Raw genomic sequence first — 18,889 nt, forward strand, 5'->3', positions numbered from 1 at the left:
GGGGGGTTTAATTGGAACTGACAACATAAAAGGAGTAAAATAGTATAGGTTAGGTCACCCTCATCCCTCCACCATCAAGGAACACGTGTTCGCTAATCCTCGCTCGCGAAGATTTGTGGACAATGGCCCCGTTTCAGTTTTTTTCAAAAATTTTTTTTTCGAAAAGAAAAGTAATTTTAAGTTCAAAAATTATTTGTTTACGCAAATAATTTTTTTATCAGTATGGATTTTATTTGATACTGTCTTGAATTGTAATTGTTTCAAAAAATTTTGAATGAAGTTTTTACACGCGCGCTCTTGCTCCTACACCAGCATCAACGTTATGTAACTTGGGTTCACCCTCAACCCTCCAGCATCATGAACCACGTGTTCACTAGTGCACAAAGTGGGGAATCGAAAATTTACAACTGGACCCCTCTACTCTTTTTACAGAGTATGTACTCAATAATTCGTCGTTTAGGTAGCGGGCTCACGGTGTGCTTTGTTTGATTTGTTTGATTTTTTTAAAATTTAACTAAAAAAATACTCATTATTCCTACTTTCAATTATACCTCTTATCTCTTCAATCATTAGTTTAATTTCTCTCTATCTCTCTTCACTCATTATCCTTATTTTCAATCATTCATAATTTCTCTCTCCACTAATTACCTAAAAATCAAACTAGAAAATTCTCAAAAATCCATCCAAACACAACTCTTAAGTTAGCTGGCCCAGCCCGTGCCTACTGTTCCTAATGCCCAACCCAACACCAAGTCGGGTTTAACCCCAAACCCTAAAAAACAACCCTGTAATAAAGATGGAGTGATGTTGCCAGACTTGATTCTTGAACTGACAATAATCAGTGCCGGCTCCGATATTTGGGTTGCTCAAGTCCAGTTCTAAACTTGATTGCCCATTTACTTTTTATTTTTTTCCGATCAAACAGAAATTTCACATTTACATTAAGTCATAAAAAATTCATACAAGTCAAAATTTTCTTGTTGGATATACAAATTTTTTTTTTTTTTTTTGTTACCCCATGATGGAGGGTTGCTGGAGCCTGAGGTCTTGTGGGGCTTACCCGGGACGGCTATGATAATAATTGCCGAGGCTGCACCAGCAAAGCAACACTGCCTTTTCAATGGGAAAAAAGATCTTTACCAAAATTTCATTTCTTATTCAGGCTCCCATCAAAATGTGGAGTACTGGCACAAAGTAGTACTTTGGGAGCTCGTTACATGTGAGGTCCATTTATTCGACAGAACTAGTAGAGAGAGTATTTGTAATTTTCCCGGACATATAATTTTATCCACAAAATATATAATTTCACCAAATTAATGATGATCAAATAAATAGTACAATACGCCCATGGTATACCTATTCCATACTTTCCAAATTATGCGTCCTTGGTATGTTTAATCTACATGAATGTCAAACTTTTGATTACCTGTGATATATAGTATTATCTGACACTCACATCTCGTTTAGCAAACGAGCCCGTGAAGTAAAATGACGGCACAATATCGTAAACTCTATTACATTATACTTTTTTATTTCAAAAAACAAAACTGGACAAGAATTTGGATTGATGTTGGGCCCTTGTTCTCAATTTCCTAGCTATTAGGCAATTTGGCAAGAATTTAGTACTTCGTTGAGTAGTCTTTTACAAAGAGCTCTTCGTTCTTGGGCCATTAAACAATGAGGCTATTACTTGTTTCGATAAAGGCTTTGTAGACTAGACTCGAGGCCAGGCCCAAAGATCAGGGCCTTGCATGACCAAGCCTGTGACCCAGGATTCGAACCCGGAGGCCTTCCCTCATCCTCAATAAAAAAAAAAAGGATTCTTCCAAGCCGGCCCTTTTTTATCACCTATTAGCTATTTAGGCTCTGCGAGTGTCGAGTCTATCTCGCACAAATTCTTTTTTTCCTTACACCCACGCGCCTTTTGATTTTAGGATATGAAAATTATCCCTTGCGAATGGAACATTATATTTTAATATCCCAATTCATGTATCATTGGTTAATATTAGAGAACCCAATACTTTTTGTTAGTAATTTAATAAACAAATTGAGAATTGGCATTTGATGAGATGTGGACTATTGTTTGAAAATCACCAAATAATATTTCCAACCATAACTTTTTCTCTTTCTCTCTAGAATTGTCACATATTTTCACATACAGATACTTGTCCATATATATACATACATAAATATATATAGCTCATATATAATTAAAACTTTAAGCAATTAAAACTTTTGTTATGCATATTCAATTTTGAAAAAAAATATTTTTGAAACCTACTCGATGAGATCTTTCAAATAAGTTTCATTTTGAATATGAAATTATGTACACATAAAAATATTATTTTATACCCTTTAATTAAGAATTCACACCCCTTCTAAACAAATTCACATCCTCCAAAATGAAAGAATTCACACCTCTTTAATACAATTCGCACACCAAAATAAAAATTCACACCCTCTTTTACACACCCTCTATTATACACAATTCATACTCATTATAACAGACAATTCACACACTGCTTAAAGTTATTTTGTGCATAATTCACGCCCATATTTAACAACTCACGCCCCATTATTATACACAATTTACCATTACCAATCGTTCACGTCCCATATAATAGACAATTAGCACCCCTTAAACTTCTCTTGTACACAATTCACACTCTTAAATGACACATTATTCAGTATTCACATGCACAATTCATATCCTCTATAATAGGCAATTTACATATTTGTTATACAATTTACACCCCCTATACCTGACAATTCGAACCACCCTTAAAAGTGTAAACGTAAAAAAAGTTATTAACACCACTTAATGAATAATTCTTACCCCATTTGAACAATTTACACTCTCCAAAATGAAAGAATTCACAACTCTGAAATGCAAAATTCATACCCCCTCTATACTGTTCACTTTCCAAAATATATAATTCACACCCCTATAATAGACAATTCACATCCATTATTATATATACATAATTCACATATTTTATTATACATGATTTACACCAACATACAACAATTCACACCCCCATAACAGACAATTCACATCCCCTATATCACATAGTTCACACCCACGAAAAATAGACAATTTACACCCCTTTAAAACTCTTGTTGTACACAATTTATAACCCATGTTGTACATAATTCACATTCATATACAATAATTCACACCCGATTGTTATACACAATTTACACTCATATACTCCCTCCGTCCTAATTTGTTTGTCTCCTTTTTGATTTATACATGTCCCAGATTAACTGTCCAATTTCAAAATCAATGGATTAGATTTGGTTTCCTTAATAAGTTGAAAACTAGAGATTGGACAAATAAATCAAAATCGGGACTGAGGGAGTATAAAAATTCACCCCTTTATAGCAGACAAGTCACACCCAAAAAATAGATAACAATTCACACCCCTATTACAGATAAATATAGCTGATAATTCAGACCAAAAAAAATTGACAATAATTCATATCATCTATAACAAATTACAATTCATACCCTTTAAACTTGTGTTGTACATAATTCACACCCCCTATAACAGACAATTCACATCCCCTATGACAGAAAATTCACAATTCACACCCTTCGTAACATACAATTTACACCTCGTGTTATACACAATTCACACTCTCTTATAACAAACAATTCACACCTCAAAAATGCATAATTCACACCACAAAAATTTAATTTTTTGCACATAATTTCATAGTCAATATGGATCTTATTTGACAGATCTCGTCGAGTAGATTCTAAAAATGTAAATTTACAAAAATATATATATATATATATATATATATATATATATATATACGGGGCGGTTCCAAGGACACCTAAAAAAACACCTAAAAGAACACCCCATAGCTCCCGATCAAATTTTGATGATCCGAGCCGCTTAATGTGATCAGAACGTGATTTTAAGGGTACCCTCTAGAAATCAGCAAAAAAAATTACCGGGAAGGGCTTGATCCGAACAGTTTCAAACAGTTTTTTATTGAACGGTTTAAATAAAAACTGCTCAAATCAAGTCTTTCCGTGTCTTATTTTTTGCTAAGTTCTTGCGAGAGCACCCTTAAAATCACATTCTGCACACATTGAACGGTTCGGATCATAAAAATTTGATCGGGAACTATGAGATTGAGATTTGGGGTGTTTTTTTAGGTGTTTTTTGGGGCGTCCCTTGAACCATCCCGATATATATATAATAAAAGATATTGCATTTTAAAGTTTGTAATACAAAAGATAAAGTTCCATCCGCGTAGGATAATTTTCCTATCCTAACACCAGCAATAGTCCACGCGCCAGGACCTATGCGGAAGGCAAATATAATAAAGAATTTCTATGGGACAAAACTCTAAAAGCGAGACCGACTAAAAATTTCCCGATAAAAAAAAGCCATTTTTACTGAGAGGCATTTTTGTGTTTCACCCATAAAACTAGCTACGTTGTTCAGATAATATGGGGCCTTTAAAAAGTTGAATTCTTAAAGCAAAGGCGTAGATGGCTACGAGCATCCTATCCGTTTTATGAACGGAGGCAGAGCAATGGCATAGATGGCTGAGCGTCATACTCGTGCTATGCACAGAGGTAGAATAAAAAAAATCCTATCATGCATAATGTTATTTTTAGCTAACGGTATTGTCTTGTTAAATTATTTTTACTGCTCATTGATTCTGGTCTAGTTTGTTTAGTGAAGCCGCTGCTGGATCAATGTTAAGGGATGCTTGTCAACAACCCAAACACAATCTCTCACAAATTAATATCCGTCATACGGTATCTAATGATAATCCAAAAACTCGTGATTCTTATTTTATTAACAAATCACTAATTACTAGACTATGCTAAAAATAACATGACCCCTGACGTTTAAATTTTTACGAAATACTCCTAATTTTCCACATATTTTACCATTGGTCCAAACTAAAAAGCACCACATATGTTCGGCCCAATGGTTGCATAGCACTCCTTGTGGCGTGAGGTCTAAAGTTCAACTCCTGTGAATAGAAAGTTGGCCATCACATTAATGTAACTTATTCTAACATGTAACATTCTATCGTCTAAAAAAACTCCGAAAAGCACCACAAACCCATCATTTGCATTTGGCAGAGACACTAGGGTATGCCTATTTTTTCTCAACTCTTTATTTTTATCCATTAGTTACTTGTTGCATGAAAGAGGTGTTCCAAATAAATCAAAACTCCTAAAGAATAGGTATAGAAGAAACTACTTTAGACCACGGATTAGTCCGGCTTGTTGGTGGGTTTGCATCTCATACAATTATTTAGGCTTCGATTATTGGGGTTAGATGGCAAAAAAAAAGTTCTTGCGAATCCCCTAGTCCTGGAGTGGATGATCTGCCTTTGAACGAACCGAAAAAGATATTAGTCGAGGTGTGCATAAGCTAACTCGGACAACTTGTCGAACCAAAAAAAACACAACAATGGGTAAAGAAGAAACTTTAAAAGAGTAGAGTTTCAAATTGACCAGAGGTCAAAAAGCAACAAGATAAACATTTGTGTTCACCAGAAACTTCCCACCCACCCCCCCCGGTAAAAAGGTACGAGGAGATGCATTATTTAGTGTTTCGATGGCACTGGAAAAAGAAGAAGAGGCTGCAGTAGTCATGGCTACTAAATTGGCAATGGCCTCACATCAAATAGAGGCCAGGGGGCCGGGAGGGGGGGCCTGAAAATCACGTATATTTATGAACCTGTTTCCTTTCCCCAAAAGTTTCCTTTTCTATACTAGACTATGAACTAGAAACCTTTGCTTCTGTCTTTCCCACTCCATATCACACACTTACCAAAGCTACACAAGAGAATCCCATACGTGTGTGCTACAGTATAGACATGGCATTAGTTTGGCAATGGACGTGGGGAGATCAAATTGCTAGAGATAGAAACTAATTCCGTAGAATCCATGCTGGTGGTGTAAGTGATTGAGAACCACCATGAGTCCCATTTCGTTCACCCTCACCAGACAAGGGTGAACGTTACCCTCACCCCGGCCTATCGGTTGTTACAAACTTGTAGGTATTGCTAAGGTTAACCACAGTTAACATTAATTAAAAAGTCACAAACTATGGAAGTGATAACTGATTTCGTACCTCGTTTTGTGGGGAAAATTCTCCCCTCCATTCGTGTGGGGCAAATGAGGTTGCAGGGTGTATTTTTGGGGTTTTGTAGTTTCCAGGTAGTCTTGGGTTTGGTCATTTTGGTGTTTTTCAGACTTTTTCCCTCGGGTGTTTGGGTTTTCGCCATTTTGGTGTTCCGTCCAGTCTTTTATTGGATGCTCGATGTATCCTCTATCTAAGTATTAATAAAAAAATCTTTTTGTCGATAAAAAAAATAAAAAATTCTCCCCTCCGATAAAATTCGCACTAGGAAAGATTCGGGCCCTGTTCATCTGCTCCTGGCATTAATTTGGCAATTATCCCAAAGTTTAAATTTTCAAGGTACGTACAAAATAGTGATGAGATTATTGAAACACTAAAAGTGTGAATAAGTAAAAAAAAAAAGAAGAGCGTGGAAATTAAACCAGTACCCATGTTGGCATGCGATACGGAAAAAGCTGGACAAGTAAAAACCAAATGGAATAAAGTTAGACAACAGTAGTAGTCATGGGGAGCTAGCTAGCTAGCTAGGGTTTGTAGTACTTTGTATACGTACATGACTTGTCTTCTCTCCGGATCTATTTCCCAGTTTGATTGAACATGGATCTGCGCAACCCTTTTGGATATCAAAACAAACACATGCAAGTTTTGATTTCATCAACTGGAGTTTAATTAGCCAGTGACATGATGAAAAGCATATATATATATATAGACACACACATACATACATACTGGCCTGAACATCATCAAACTGAAGCACTCCATTCCAACAGAGCAGTTCCTTTTTCTGACTGCTGTAATGTCACAAACTGTTAGGATCTGTTTGGGTAGAAATGCATTTCTAATGAAGGAGTTTTTTCGGATATTATATAGGTGACTAGTGAATTCAAATCTCCAAGCCCATGTGGAAATTCAAACTGAATCGGAGTGCAATTTTGTTCACCCTCTTTTAAGGAGGGTGATCATTACCTTCTCTCTTATTGGTTGAAATGATGTGGATCTCATCATAAAGTGGTGTTATGCTCGCCAAGCGATACACTTTTTTGTAAGTAAGTATGACATCACTTTGTGGTGGGGTCCACATCATTTCATCCATTAAGAAGAGGGTAATGTACAAAACTCAACTCATTGAATCTTGCTAATTTTTGTTAGGAAAATGCTAAATAGGGCCGGTGGGCTTTTGTTAAGGTTGAGAAAATATATTGGAACTAGTAATTTTTTGTCATTTCGTTTAACTTAATGAAATGAAAGCCGAGTTGGCTTCCGATAAATGGACAAAATTACAGGTAAGTGATTCTTTTTCATGATCATCTTTTAAAAAATAAGAACAAGAAAAGATAGGAAAAATGACGACTAAGGACGTATTTTGATTATTAATATCTGTCAAAAACATTTTTAGCATTAATAAATGTTTTCAGCATATCATTGGCGGGTATTAATTATTATAATACGTCATGAGCCATTATTTTCCCAAAAGACAGTGCCTATGGTTAAAAGAGAGAGTTAAAAAGTGAATTCTCTAGCCCCAAGGGTCAAGTTGGTTCGTAAGTTTGCCCCCCCACATAATTGATCAGAATTCGATTTTTGAGGTCAGATTGCAAGAAAGTGATTTCTTGTGAATTTTCTAATTCTGACCCGGAATTTGATTAGTTGAGGTGCATGCATGTAAGCTGACTTAGATACCCTTACCTTCGGACTAAGGTTAAAATCAATTCTCTTTTTTCCTTTCACAAATGTAGTATCAAATACAGCTTTAAGTTTTATATTTTCGATCTGTGCTGAATATGTTTGGGATGGATTGGGAAGTAAAGTATATACTGTAGTATTTTTCCCCCCCTAGTTTAGTAGGTTCATGAGGTCATCTGTGGGACAGAGGTGATCGAGCAATGAAATTCCTTATTAAAGGACTGGACTGGACATCTCAACAGAAGAGTACCAAATCTCAGTAGGAAATAGTAGTAGAATGAAAACTCAGAAGGTATATGGCCACCGCATTTTTTTGCACCAAAATGTGGTGGCCGGCCACTGCATGTTGTGTGGAATTTATTCCGAGCTCCGTATAAATGATTCGTGTCATTCAATAATTTTAAAGAAAAAATTAAGTGGATATCGCGAAACATCAGCTCGATCCGAAATGTTTAGGTGCTCGAATCAAGCTTATCATCTTTTTTTTTAAAATTATTAAATAACTCGAATCATTCGTACGGACTCAGTTTGAACCCCACATGGCGTGCGATGACTGGGCACTGCCCACCGCATTTTTGGTGCGCTGGCTGCAGCGCTGCTCATGAAAACTAAACAGAACCAACCTGTTAGAATTTGCTGAAATGACATTTCAATTTACGAATTTACCCCATGGATTTTCACGTAATTAATATCCTTGGTGGTGGGTGAATCTTTTTGGCTGCTGACATGAGCTATCTTAAATATACCATCGATCACGGATGCATGCCAGAGCCATGCAAATTAGCAGTCCAATCAGAAGTGACAGTTCTAAAGACCTGGTTACCATGTGGCTACAGGGGCATTTTTGTACATGTGTTCTGTTTGATCGGTGAAGATGACTTCATGGTTTGCATTCTGCAGCACTGTATCTCTTTATTGAAAAAAATAGTAGGTATTCTTGAAAGGGAGAGAGAGAGAGAGAGAGGGGGGGAGAGAGGGGGCTCAACAGTTGTGAACATTGATCTACACTCAATGATGATCTTCACCTTCTCAAATGGTAATGTGTGTGTATCTGCCGAGAGAGAGAGAGAGAGAGAGAGAGAGAGAGAGCAACAAAAGTGCAGCAGACTGGATAAGAAAAGGGAATTTGGGTTGGGAACCGAGCATTTGGGGAAAAGATTGAGGGGAAAGGATGGGGTCATGCCATGCATTTTCTTCTAAAAATGCTATGTGGACATGTATGTTGGAAGGCAAATTTAAATCAGAAATGATACACCCACTGCACCAAAGGCCACGCACGCTGTGTGGGGTCCACTATGGGCTTTACATGGATAATCTGAACTGTTCAATAATTTAAAAAAGAAAATAAGTGAGCCTCTGAAAAATCATCTCAATTTGATATGTGTAGGTGTTCGATCCAATCTTCTCATTTTTTTTAAAATCCATTTTTTTCATTTTTTTCATTTTTTCCAATTTTTCCCAAATTGAAAGATTGCATGGATTGACACCTACATATATCGGATTGAGTTAATTTTTCACTGTCCCACTTGGTTTTTTTTTTTAAATTATTGAATGGCTCGGATCATCCATGTGGGGTTCGGAATGAACCCCAGAAGGCGTGCGATGGCCGTTGGTGCGGTGGGTATCATTTCTGATTTTAAATGTATCGTACATGACTTGCTGTTTGATGAATGTGAATTTCGAAATTGATATTCGCGCTCCCTTTTTTAATGCAGGCACTCCACTTTGTTAATAGTAAAGTGTATGCATAAAAAAAGAAGCGCGAATACCAATTCCCTTTTCAGTTTTCTTTTCAATCAACCCAAAAGAAAGAGTGTGAAGTACTGTGAATTACGGATTAAAAAAAAAAGTGCTGTGAATTCTACCCCGAAAGTCTGTTCACACACATATTTTGTTGTGGGACCCACGACGGGTCCTACATGAATGATCTGAGTCGTTCGTTAAATGTAAAATATATTTTGAAGGGTCCACGCAAAAAATCAGCTCAATTCGATACCTATAGATGCTCGATCCAATCGTCTAACTTTTCATTTAGATTTCAGGATAATGAAAAGTTAGACAATTGGATTGAGCATCTATAAGTATCGGATTGAGCTGATTTTTGATGGGATCCCCTCAAAAAAAAATTTACATTTAATGAACGGACTCAGATTATTTTTGTGAGACCCTTGGTGGGCTCCACAACGAAATATGTGCATAATCTGTGCATAAATTATGTGTGTGTAGCAGGGTTGAATTCCACCTGTCTCAAGTAAGATATTGTTTCATCAAACAATTTCAAATACATCTGCACTCGAATCTTCCGAGAGGACTGCTCTTTCTCCCCCATTCCTAAACACGCCAAAATTCAATTATTACTATCTATTACCGTTGCCATATTTGGTAAATGGAGTACATTCTTACCAATCTATTATTGTATTAAAATTTGTCATATTTTATTAAGAGAATAAATTCTTTACATCTTCGGTGTAAATATTTGTTTCTTTCAAATCAATTGCATTGCGACACGTGTCAAAATAGTGGTCCCAATTAATAAAATATGGCGACGTGGCGCAATGCAATTGATTTGGAGGAAACAAATGTTTACACCAGCGGTGTAAAAAATTTATTCTCTTTTATTAATGCATTCGTGTGACACAATGCATGATATCTAAAATGTGATCAGGATTTGTGGTCACCGCAACATTACACCTATTACTAATTTCACTTCCACGGTGCTCCCCTCTCTTCTCGTTCTCTCGTACAAAATCCTAAATAAAACCCACATAGATCGAATGACACAAGACCACGGCCCGGAATACTGTCACACATAATTTCTCTATCAAATTATAATGCAGAAAGTATGTGGATGAAATTTTGCCGAGATGCATTACATGGTGAAAGAATTCATTCTGAATAGTCTGATTTCAACAAGTCTGACCTTAACCTTCTTTTAAACAAATTTACTAATCAAATATTTTCATATTTATGTAACCTCAAGGTTTTAAAGTAAGTATCGACTTACAAGATCTTTACGGCGGGAGTGGTAGTTGAATTGGTTGGAGCAACTAACATAAGATTGCTCCTTCTTCACCGGTCTTGAGTTCGATACTTGGGACTGTACGTAGGATGGTTAAGAGAGACGACTCCAAATTGACTTGCACTTCAGTGGGGGCTTGATGATGGAGCACACGACGTGGTGATGGATTAGTATTTTTTACCTGATCGGATTAGCTATGGTTTAAGTCCGAATATTATAGATTGGGTGAGTTCCCTAGTAATCGGGAGTCACTATGCTAATTAATTCAGCCCAACCTTTCCCTTAGAAAAAAAAGAAAGACGGACAAGATCTATGTATTTACTCATAGTTGTCCAATTTTTAAGTCTTTCCAGCTCTCCAATCCCAAAACTGAGATGTGCTAAAACTTACACGAACATTTCATTTAAAAAGAAAGACAATTATAGTAGTACATGACAAAAGTAATTCACTCATTTTTCTTCATTTATCATTGCCGGCCTCTCCCATCGTCGCCAATTATACCATCCAAACAAAGCCCCCAAACCCCCCCCCCCCCCCACCACCCCACCCCACATCTCTCTCTCTCTCTCTCTCTCTCTCTCTCTCTCTCTCTCTCTCTCTCTCTCTCTCTATATATATATATATACACACACACACACCATCCAAACAAAGCCCCCAAAACCCCCCACATATATCTCTCTCTCTCTCTCTCTCTCTCTCTCTCTCTCTCTCTCTCTCTCCACTATACCTATTCCACCATGCACACTCCCTCCTTCACAAACACATCCACAAGTACTGAGAGTGCTGCCTACTTGGAACCCAGTGATCAAGAAGATGAAGACTCCACCAGTACTCTACTCACCCTTGGCCTTCCAGGACACCAAATCTCCACCACTCGCCCCACCAATTACCATCTCCACCCTTCTATCCACCCCCCAAATTACCAAAACCCTAGTAGTGGTAATAGCCAAGATGGTGTGACAGTAGCTCTTCACCTTGGCCCAACAACTCCAGGAGCCAGATCGAACAACCCTAGTAGCAGCGGCGTTCTTCCCCACGGACAATACTGGATTCCCAGTCCAGCCCAGATCCTCGTGGGTCCAGCCCAGTTCTCTTGCTCTGTCTGCAACAAAACTTTCAGCCGATACAACAACATGCAGGTTTGCAAAGTATAGGGAAATTCTTTTCGTACAATAGTCATATGCGAGAGTTTCATACACCATCGCTGTGACCTTTTTATACAATATTTTTTTTCTTTTATAACCGAGCCTTTGCGCATCTCAACTACTCCATAATTTGAAGTTAACAACCGAGCAAATTTTCCGATAACCTTAACTGCTCAAGCTTTGGAATGTTTCGCCTCCACGGTTAAACTACAAATATGGCATTTTTGGTTTCCCACCATGAGTGAATGACAATAGGCCACATCCTGAAATTCAGGTTTTTTTTTATTTTTTATTTTATTTATAACCAGTCTTTGTGTTATTGATTTTATGGAAATGCAACTCGTACAGCATTTATATATAAGGATTTGATTTTGTGGGTGCATGGAAATAGGCCAAATACGAAGTTATTACTGCAGATGAATTTAATTTGTAATTTTGCATACCATTTCCCCCACAGGATTCTAATGATGCAGTCAGTATTTGCACTCCGGAGTACGTGGCCAATTAGACATTTTTTTTCGTTAAGAGATCTTAAGAAATTAAACTTTGATTTTCATATATAATTTGTCAAGAATTAGTGTGTTTGAAAGATTAATAATTGAATTTCAAGAAATTGTTGATATATATATACTAGTACGATGTATGAATGACGGTGATACAGAACCCTACAAAACTTTATTATACGAACAGTAAAATCGGTTAACAGTAAACTTTATTATACGAACAGAAGCCTACACTTGCTAATGCAACGCCCTCCTTATTCATATACAGTATAATTTTCGCATTTTCTCTTTTCCACATTAATGGCTGCCTACATTTTCATACTAATACCTCCGTCCCAAAATATTTATCCGCAAAACGAGGACTCAAAAATCATGTATTTCTTTTAAAAAAAAATCCAAACTTTTTTCATAAACTAAAAGAACTTATCGGTATCTAGTGAATTATTGAAAAAAATTTAAATTTTTCTTGCAAAAATTGTATTATTTTTACGTCCTCGTTTTGCGAATCCAACAAACATTATGGGACGAAAGGAGTATTAAACAAAGCATAACATATACATTGGCACAACAAATTTATATTTTCACGCATTTTTTCCCTAACTATTAGTAGTTGTCGGATTTGTATATCTCTAGATGCACATGTGGGGACACGGCTCGCAATACCGAAAGGGCCCCGAATCGCTACGAGGCACGAAACCCGCGTCCTCTCTCCTGAGGCTCCCGTGCTACTGCTGCTCCGAGGGGTGCAAGAACAACATAAGCCACCCGAGAACCAAGCCCCTGAAGGACTTCCGCACCCTCCAGACGCACTACAAGCGGAAGCACGGCGCGAAGCCGTTTGGGTGCCGGAGGTGCGGCAAGTGCTTCGCGGTGAGAGGGGATTGGAGGACGCACGAGAAGAACTGCGGGAAGATGTGGTTCTGCGTGTGCGGGTCGGATTTCAAGCACAAGAGGTCGCTCAAGGACCACGTGAGGGGGTTCGGGGAAGGGCATGAGGCGCATAATTGTCACGATCTTGATCGGGATTATAATTTGTTTGGTGGCGGTGGTGAAGATGGTGATGATCATGGTGGGGGTTTAGGGAATAGGGGTGGTGGACTGTTGAGAGGCATGTGATGGGGTCTAGGGTTTTTTGGTAGTGGAAACATAAGACTGTTGGATTGATCACACAGAGATCGATCTCACTGATTCTAATTTGTCCAGAGAGAGAGAGAGAAAGAGAGAGAGAGAGAGAGAGAGGGAAAAGGACAAAGAGTGTAAGAAAGCCATGGTTCTGTGTATTATTAATGTTGAATGTTCAAAGTGCCAGTTCGATTATGAAAAGACCCCTGCTTAACTTCTATAGTATTTTTTGTCATTTTTTATTTTTATTTTTGCGTTTGTTAGTTTTATGTTAAATTTTTTTGAATTATTGATTCGTTTCGACGAAACGAATTGAAAAATATAAGATTTTTACTTTTACCCAAATATTATTCAAATATTTTGAAAAATAACCATTATTTAGCAAAAATGAATTATTTGTGAATTATTGATTCATTTTGACGAGACGAATTAGAAAAAGTATAAGATTTTTACTTTTACCCAAATATTATCCAAATATTTTGAAAAATAACCACTTTTTAGCAAAAAAAAAGAAAAAACAACTTTTTCTTTGCTAAAAAGTGATTATTTCTCAAAATATTGGGTAAAGTAAATTTTTGTTTATACTTTTCCGATTTATCTCGTCGAGAGGAATCAATAATTCACAAAAATTTGGCTGAAAACTAACAAATTAAATGCGAAAAAATTTTAAAAAATGACAACCAACTTATTTCTCTAAAAGTTAAGTGGAACACTTAAAATTTTTAGATAACTCTAGGTGGATTAGTCCCATCCCGTTTAGGTGTTGAGATACTTTCTATGTTGTCAAAAAAATTAAAGCTTCTTATTTATTTATTTCCTAATGCTTTTTTTTTTTTGAACTCTATTTCCTTTTTTTTTTTTGAACGGCAAAGAAAAGTAGATGATCAAGCGTTTAAGGTACAAGCGTGTCGGCCTTGGTTTGTTTTCCGGTCACAAATCAAAGGAGGACGTAATTATTATTATTATTTTTGAAGCGGTTGTTTTATAAAAATTATTTTAGGGCCACACTCATACACACTGCATAGTTTAGTGTGTGTGAAACCTATACACTTTTGTGTGCGGATATATGTTTGGGTGTGGTCCTATAATAATTGGTTTTATAAAGGGACTAGGCCCAAGAAAAGACGCAAGGAAGAACCGTGAGAACAACAAAACAGTCTACACTAGCTAGCTAGGACATGCCCCAGCTGTAGCTGAAAACAAAAACTTGAAGCAACAAGAGAGAAACCAATACAATCAGAGAGATCAAAGGAGGATTTAAACGTTAAGTAGGCCATGCGTCAAGTTTAAGGCACAATCAAGACATTGTGTCAAAGGTTAAGTACGTTTAAGCCACATTGATCTCTCCATGCTAGCTCAAGAAAATACATGGCCATATCAAGATCATCTAAGTATTAATGTGTATAATTTGTTTCGACTAGGAAATTAATCAAGAATATATAGTACTAAACTTTAATTTCAAAAGACATCCTAAAAAAAATCGAGGACCTAGCTAAAAGAAGTTTTCACCAGCACCTTCCTAGTTAATTTTTTAAGAGAAAAAGAGCGAGTTTTTGAGATTCTTATTTGTCAGAACATGGCCTCCAAATATATATTGGTCGATGTGAAAGTCATTAAGAGTACCGTTCTCCTATTAAATTGGAGAATAAATTCTTTACACCACCGGTGTAAACATTTATTTCTTCCAAATCAATTGTATTGCGTCACGTCGGCATGTTTTATTAATTGGGATCACTATTTTGACACGTGTTGCAATGCAATTAATTTGTAGAAAACAAATGTTTACACTGGCGGTGTAAAGAATTTATTCTCATTAATTTGATCCAATTTACACTCAACTTAATTAATTTTCATGTTAAATTGTTAAAATACTCAGGTAGTATTATACTCCATATGTCCCGATTTGTTTATCTCCTTTTTGAGTAATGCATGTCCCAAATTGACTGTCCAATTTCAAAATTAATGGTTTAGATCATGTAAATTTTCAAATCAATGGATAAGATTTGGTTTCCTTAAGAAGTTAGAAACTTGATATTGGACAAACAAATCAGGACGAAGGGAGTATAATTTATACATTGACCAGCGCTATACTATGTAGTCTGTATCATAGATATTGCATCACAATAATAATCACACGCATGCATACAGAGAGGGCGTGTATGAACTACAGAAATAGGACGTGCAACATTCAATCACAAACTTGATAGGGGTTTAGAGAAAACGCTCTTTAGACTCTTATTTATTTATTTATTTATATCAATAACAACTCTTTTCGCCCTAAGACTTACAACTTTATTTTTAGACTCTTATTTATTTATTTATATCAATAACAACTCTCTTCGCCCTAAGACGTACAACTTTATTTATAATAGAAGAAATCCTACATAATAGAAAATAAAAATTAAAAACTTAAAAATAAAATTAAAAGAAAACTAAATCTACTAGAGAATTAGGAAACTAATTACTCTAGAAAACTAATTTTTCTACTTCGATGATTCCGAGCAAAATATCGAAAACTAAATATTCTATTTCTTAAACAATATTATATTTTTATTCTGCACCATTCTCTCCGGTTTGAAGAAACTCGTCATTGAGTTTATATAGTTGGATTCAGCGAATCTTGTACTTCAAATTAATATTTCCCAACCCAAACGATAAAAAGAGTCTAAAAAATGTGAAGCAATAATTTTCATTAATAAAACAAACCTACCTTCTTACCAGATCAAAACATAAGGACCCTTGCGTTTAGTGTTTTTAATAAACTCCCAAAATGGAACAACAAATCCATTACTCTGGTCAACTTCACCTTTTACATGCATTGTGATAACTTCTTTTTGCAACATTTTTTGATTTTCTTCTTTTGTGATTTTCTCCACCGTTTTTTCGTAAAAAATTAGTGACTCACTCCAATTTATTACTGGATTCGGAATACTAATATTTATTGTGACTGACCATTCAACAGTAGTACCGTCCACTGTATTAACCTCTAGGATTTTTTCTGGTGCTATACCTCATTTGAACTCAAGAAAGTTGGTCTTCGAACTAGATTTCCAATGACAAACATCACGGTGGTCAGCCATGATCTCCCGACCTCTACCCCTTGGTTGATAATAGCCACCACTGCCAATTCTACCCGCACCGGTTGCTTCTCCAATAAAAGGGTTGTCAGCCTTTTCACCATCCAAATTCTTGTCCTCTACCTGAGGCCGCTGATCATATGGATAATGGCAAGGTGGACTTCCCCCAACAGAGTGATTTGGTTGGCTAGAGCGCCAATCGCATCTGCCATCCAGTGCTTAAGCTATTGAAATCGCGCCTCTGTTCGTGCTTCTTGTGCGATGTCATCTATTTCATAAACTTCCTCCACATAAGCCGTACGATTGTCTGTCCTCTTCAACCTCCAGCACATCCTCCGGTCATAGTTAGGATTGGAACTTGCGCTTTGATACCAATTGATGCAGCGCAGCCTTCTTTTAAAGACTATTTGCAATAAGAAATCACAAACTTGCTTATGTTAAAGATTCTCTCTTTGAAACACAAACACGAATATGTATGAACAAGAGGTACTCGCTCTATGAACATATAATATGAGATACAAACCACCTTGCAGTTTGGTGGTTTGACAATGGGTTTCGTAATTTGGAGAAGCACATTTGGGAAACTTGTTTTTTTGCGACCATCTGGTCTTTATGGCTAACAAGGAATAACTTGGTCTTCAACAACGTTGCTCCAGTGATTAGGGAGGTTGGGGATGCTATTAAAACGAAAGTGGCAATGTGGATGAAAACCAAATTTGATATCAAGCTCTATTCGGTGGAGGAATTTAAGGCCTTTTTGGATGGTATTCGAACGTTGAAACTCTAGTCGTGTTCTTGAGAAGTTTTGGTTTTTCCTCCAACTCTCGGTTGGAGGTTCTCTGTTGTTTTTGTTCTTTTCTTTCTTTTGGCTGTTGTAGCAGTTTTGTGCTCCATGCCTCCCCCTCGATGTAACTCGGTCGAGTTTATAAAAGTTTGTTTTGTCGATCAAAAAAAAAAAAAGAGATAAATCTCGATTTTCTTTATTTAATAATAACAAATTTTTCCTAAGGCTTACATCTTAATTTATAGTAGAGTATTAGTACTAAATAGAAATGATATTGGTACCGACCAATATCATACCAACGGCCGCGTCTTCGAAAAAAAATCGAGTGGGCCAGTGCGGAAATCAACGGCATTCGACGTGCGTAGGTGCTCGATCCAAACACCCCATTTTTTCGTATATACATGTATATACATATATACACGAAATATAGGATGTTTGGATTAAACACCCTACACACATCAGATGCCATTGATTCTCATGAGAGCCCCCTTGTTTTTTTATAGAATTTTTGGACGGCTCAGATCAGCCGTCCGGTGTTCGGAGCTGACCCGGTGCGGCCGTCGGTACAGTTTCGGTATGGGGACCGTCGGTCCCTGTAGCACTACTGGTACTAAAATACTAAAAAGGGAATAAAACATATGGAATAAAATCAATCCTTATTCTTCTTGACCAAACATCCTACAAAAATAGGAATGCTAATTCAAAACAAACTAGGAAACAAAATACTTCTTAGAGCACTTATTTCTAAAATTAAAACTCCCTAACAAGATTACTAAAATCAAAATAAAAAAACTAGAGAAAACTATTTATTAAATTATTTTAATTTCCATTCTCTATGAGAGAGAGAGAGAGAGAGATATGCACCATATCGAGGGCCAGGGCCCCGGGGGTTGTTCAAGTGAATTCAGTCACTGCTGATACCACAGGCAGAGAGAGAGAGATGCACCATATAGAAGGGCCAGGGCCCCGGGGGTTGTTCAAGTGAATTCAATCACTGCTGATATCACAGGCATGTGTACAGTCCAGTCTCAGATTCCTCTGTTCGTCACCCCCTTTTGGATTTTTGCTACAGATATCCCGGGGACCCGGACTCTCTACCTCTCCCTCTCTCTCTCTCTCTCTGATCAGTGAGTATTTCTCTGGCTCACAGTCTCGACGACTGCCACTGCGACTACCACTTTCACCGACTTCCCTCTCTGCATTTGGGGTTTCACCCAAAGTTCTCTTCTTTTCCCTTTCAGACCAGCCAACAAACACATGCTCTACAATATTTTCGTGGGTCTGGTCTGGTCTTCTTTGATGTTAAGTTTGTCCATATATACATGCTCTTTGCACGATCTTTATCATGCTCTATTTTGGTTTGCTCTTTTTCTCTTTTTCGTTCCTCTGATCTTTCATGTTTCTGATCTTTCTTATTTACTACTACTTCTT

General features: G+C 36.9%; 1 protein-coding gene across 1 annotated transcript; it reads left to right on the forward strand.

Annotated features, from left to right (window-relative positions):
• Window positions 1-11,512: 11,512 nt before the first annotated feature.
• Window positions 11,513-13,792, forward strand: LOC131300838 (zinc finger protein WIP6). The gene is made up of 2 exons (XM_058326844.1): window positions 11,513-11,966; window positions 13,109-13,792. The coding sequence occupies exons 1-2, from the start codon at window positions 11,565-11,567 to the stop codon at window positions 13,589-13,591; spliced, it is 885 nt and encodes a 294-aa protein (XP_058182827.1). The 5' UTR covers window positions 11,513-11,564; the 3' UTR covers window positions 13,592-13,792.
• The last annotated feature ends 5,097 nt before the right edge of the window (window positions 13,793-18,889 follow it).

Source organism: Rhododendron vialii, chromosome 9a (genome assembly GCF_030253575.1).
Source record: "Rhododendron vialii isolate Sample 1 chromosome 9a, ASM3025357v1".
NCBI lineage: Eukaryota > Viridiplantae > Streptophyta > Magnoliopsida > Ericales > Ericaceae > Rhododendron > Rhododendron vialii.

Coding starts and splice junctions, on each gene's coding strand:
- LOC131300838 (XM_058326844.1), top strand. CDS start 11,565: ATGCACACTCCCTCCTTCACAAACACATCCACAAGTACTGAGAGTGCT. Junction 11,967..13,108: donor GCCGATACAACAACATGCAG/GTTTGCAAAGTA, acceptor GTATATCTCTAG/ATGCACATGTGGGGACACGG.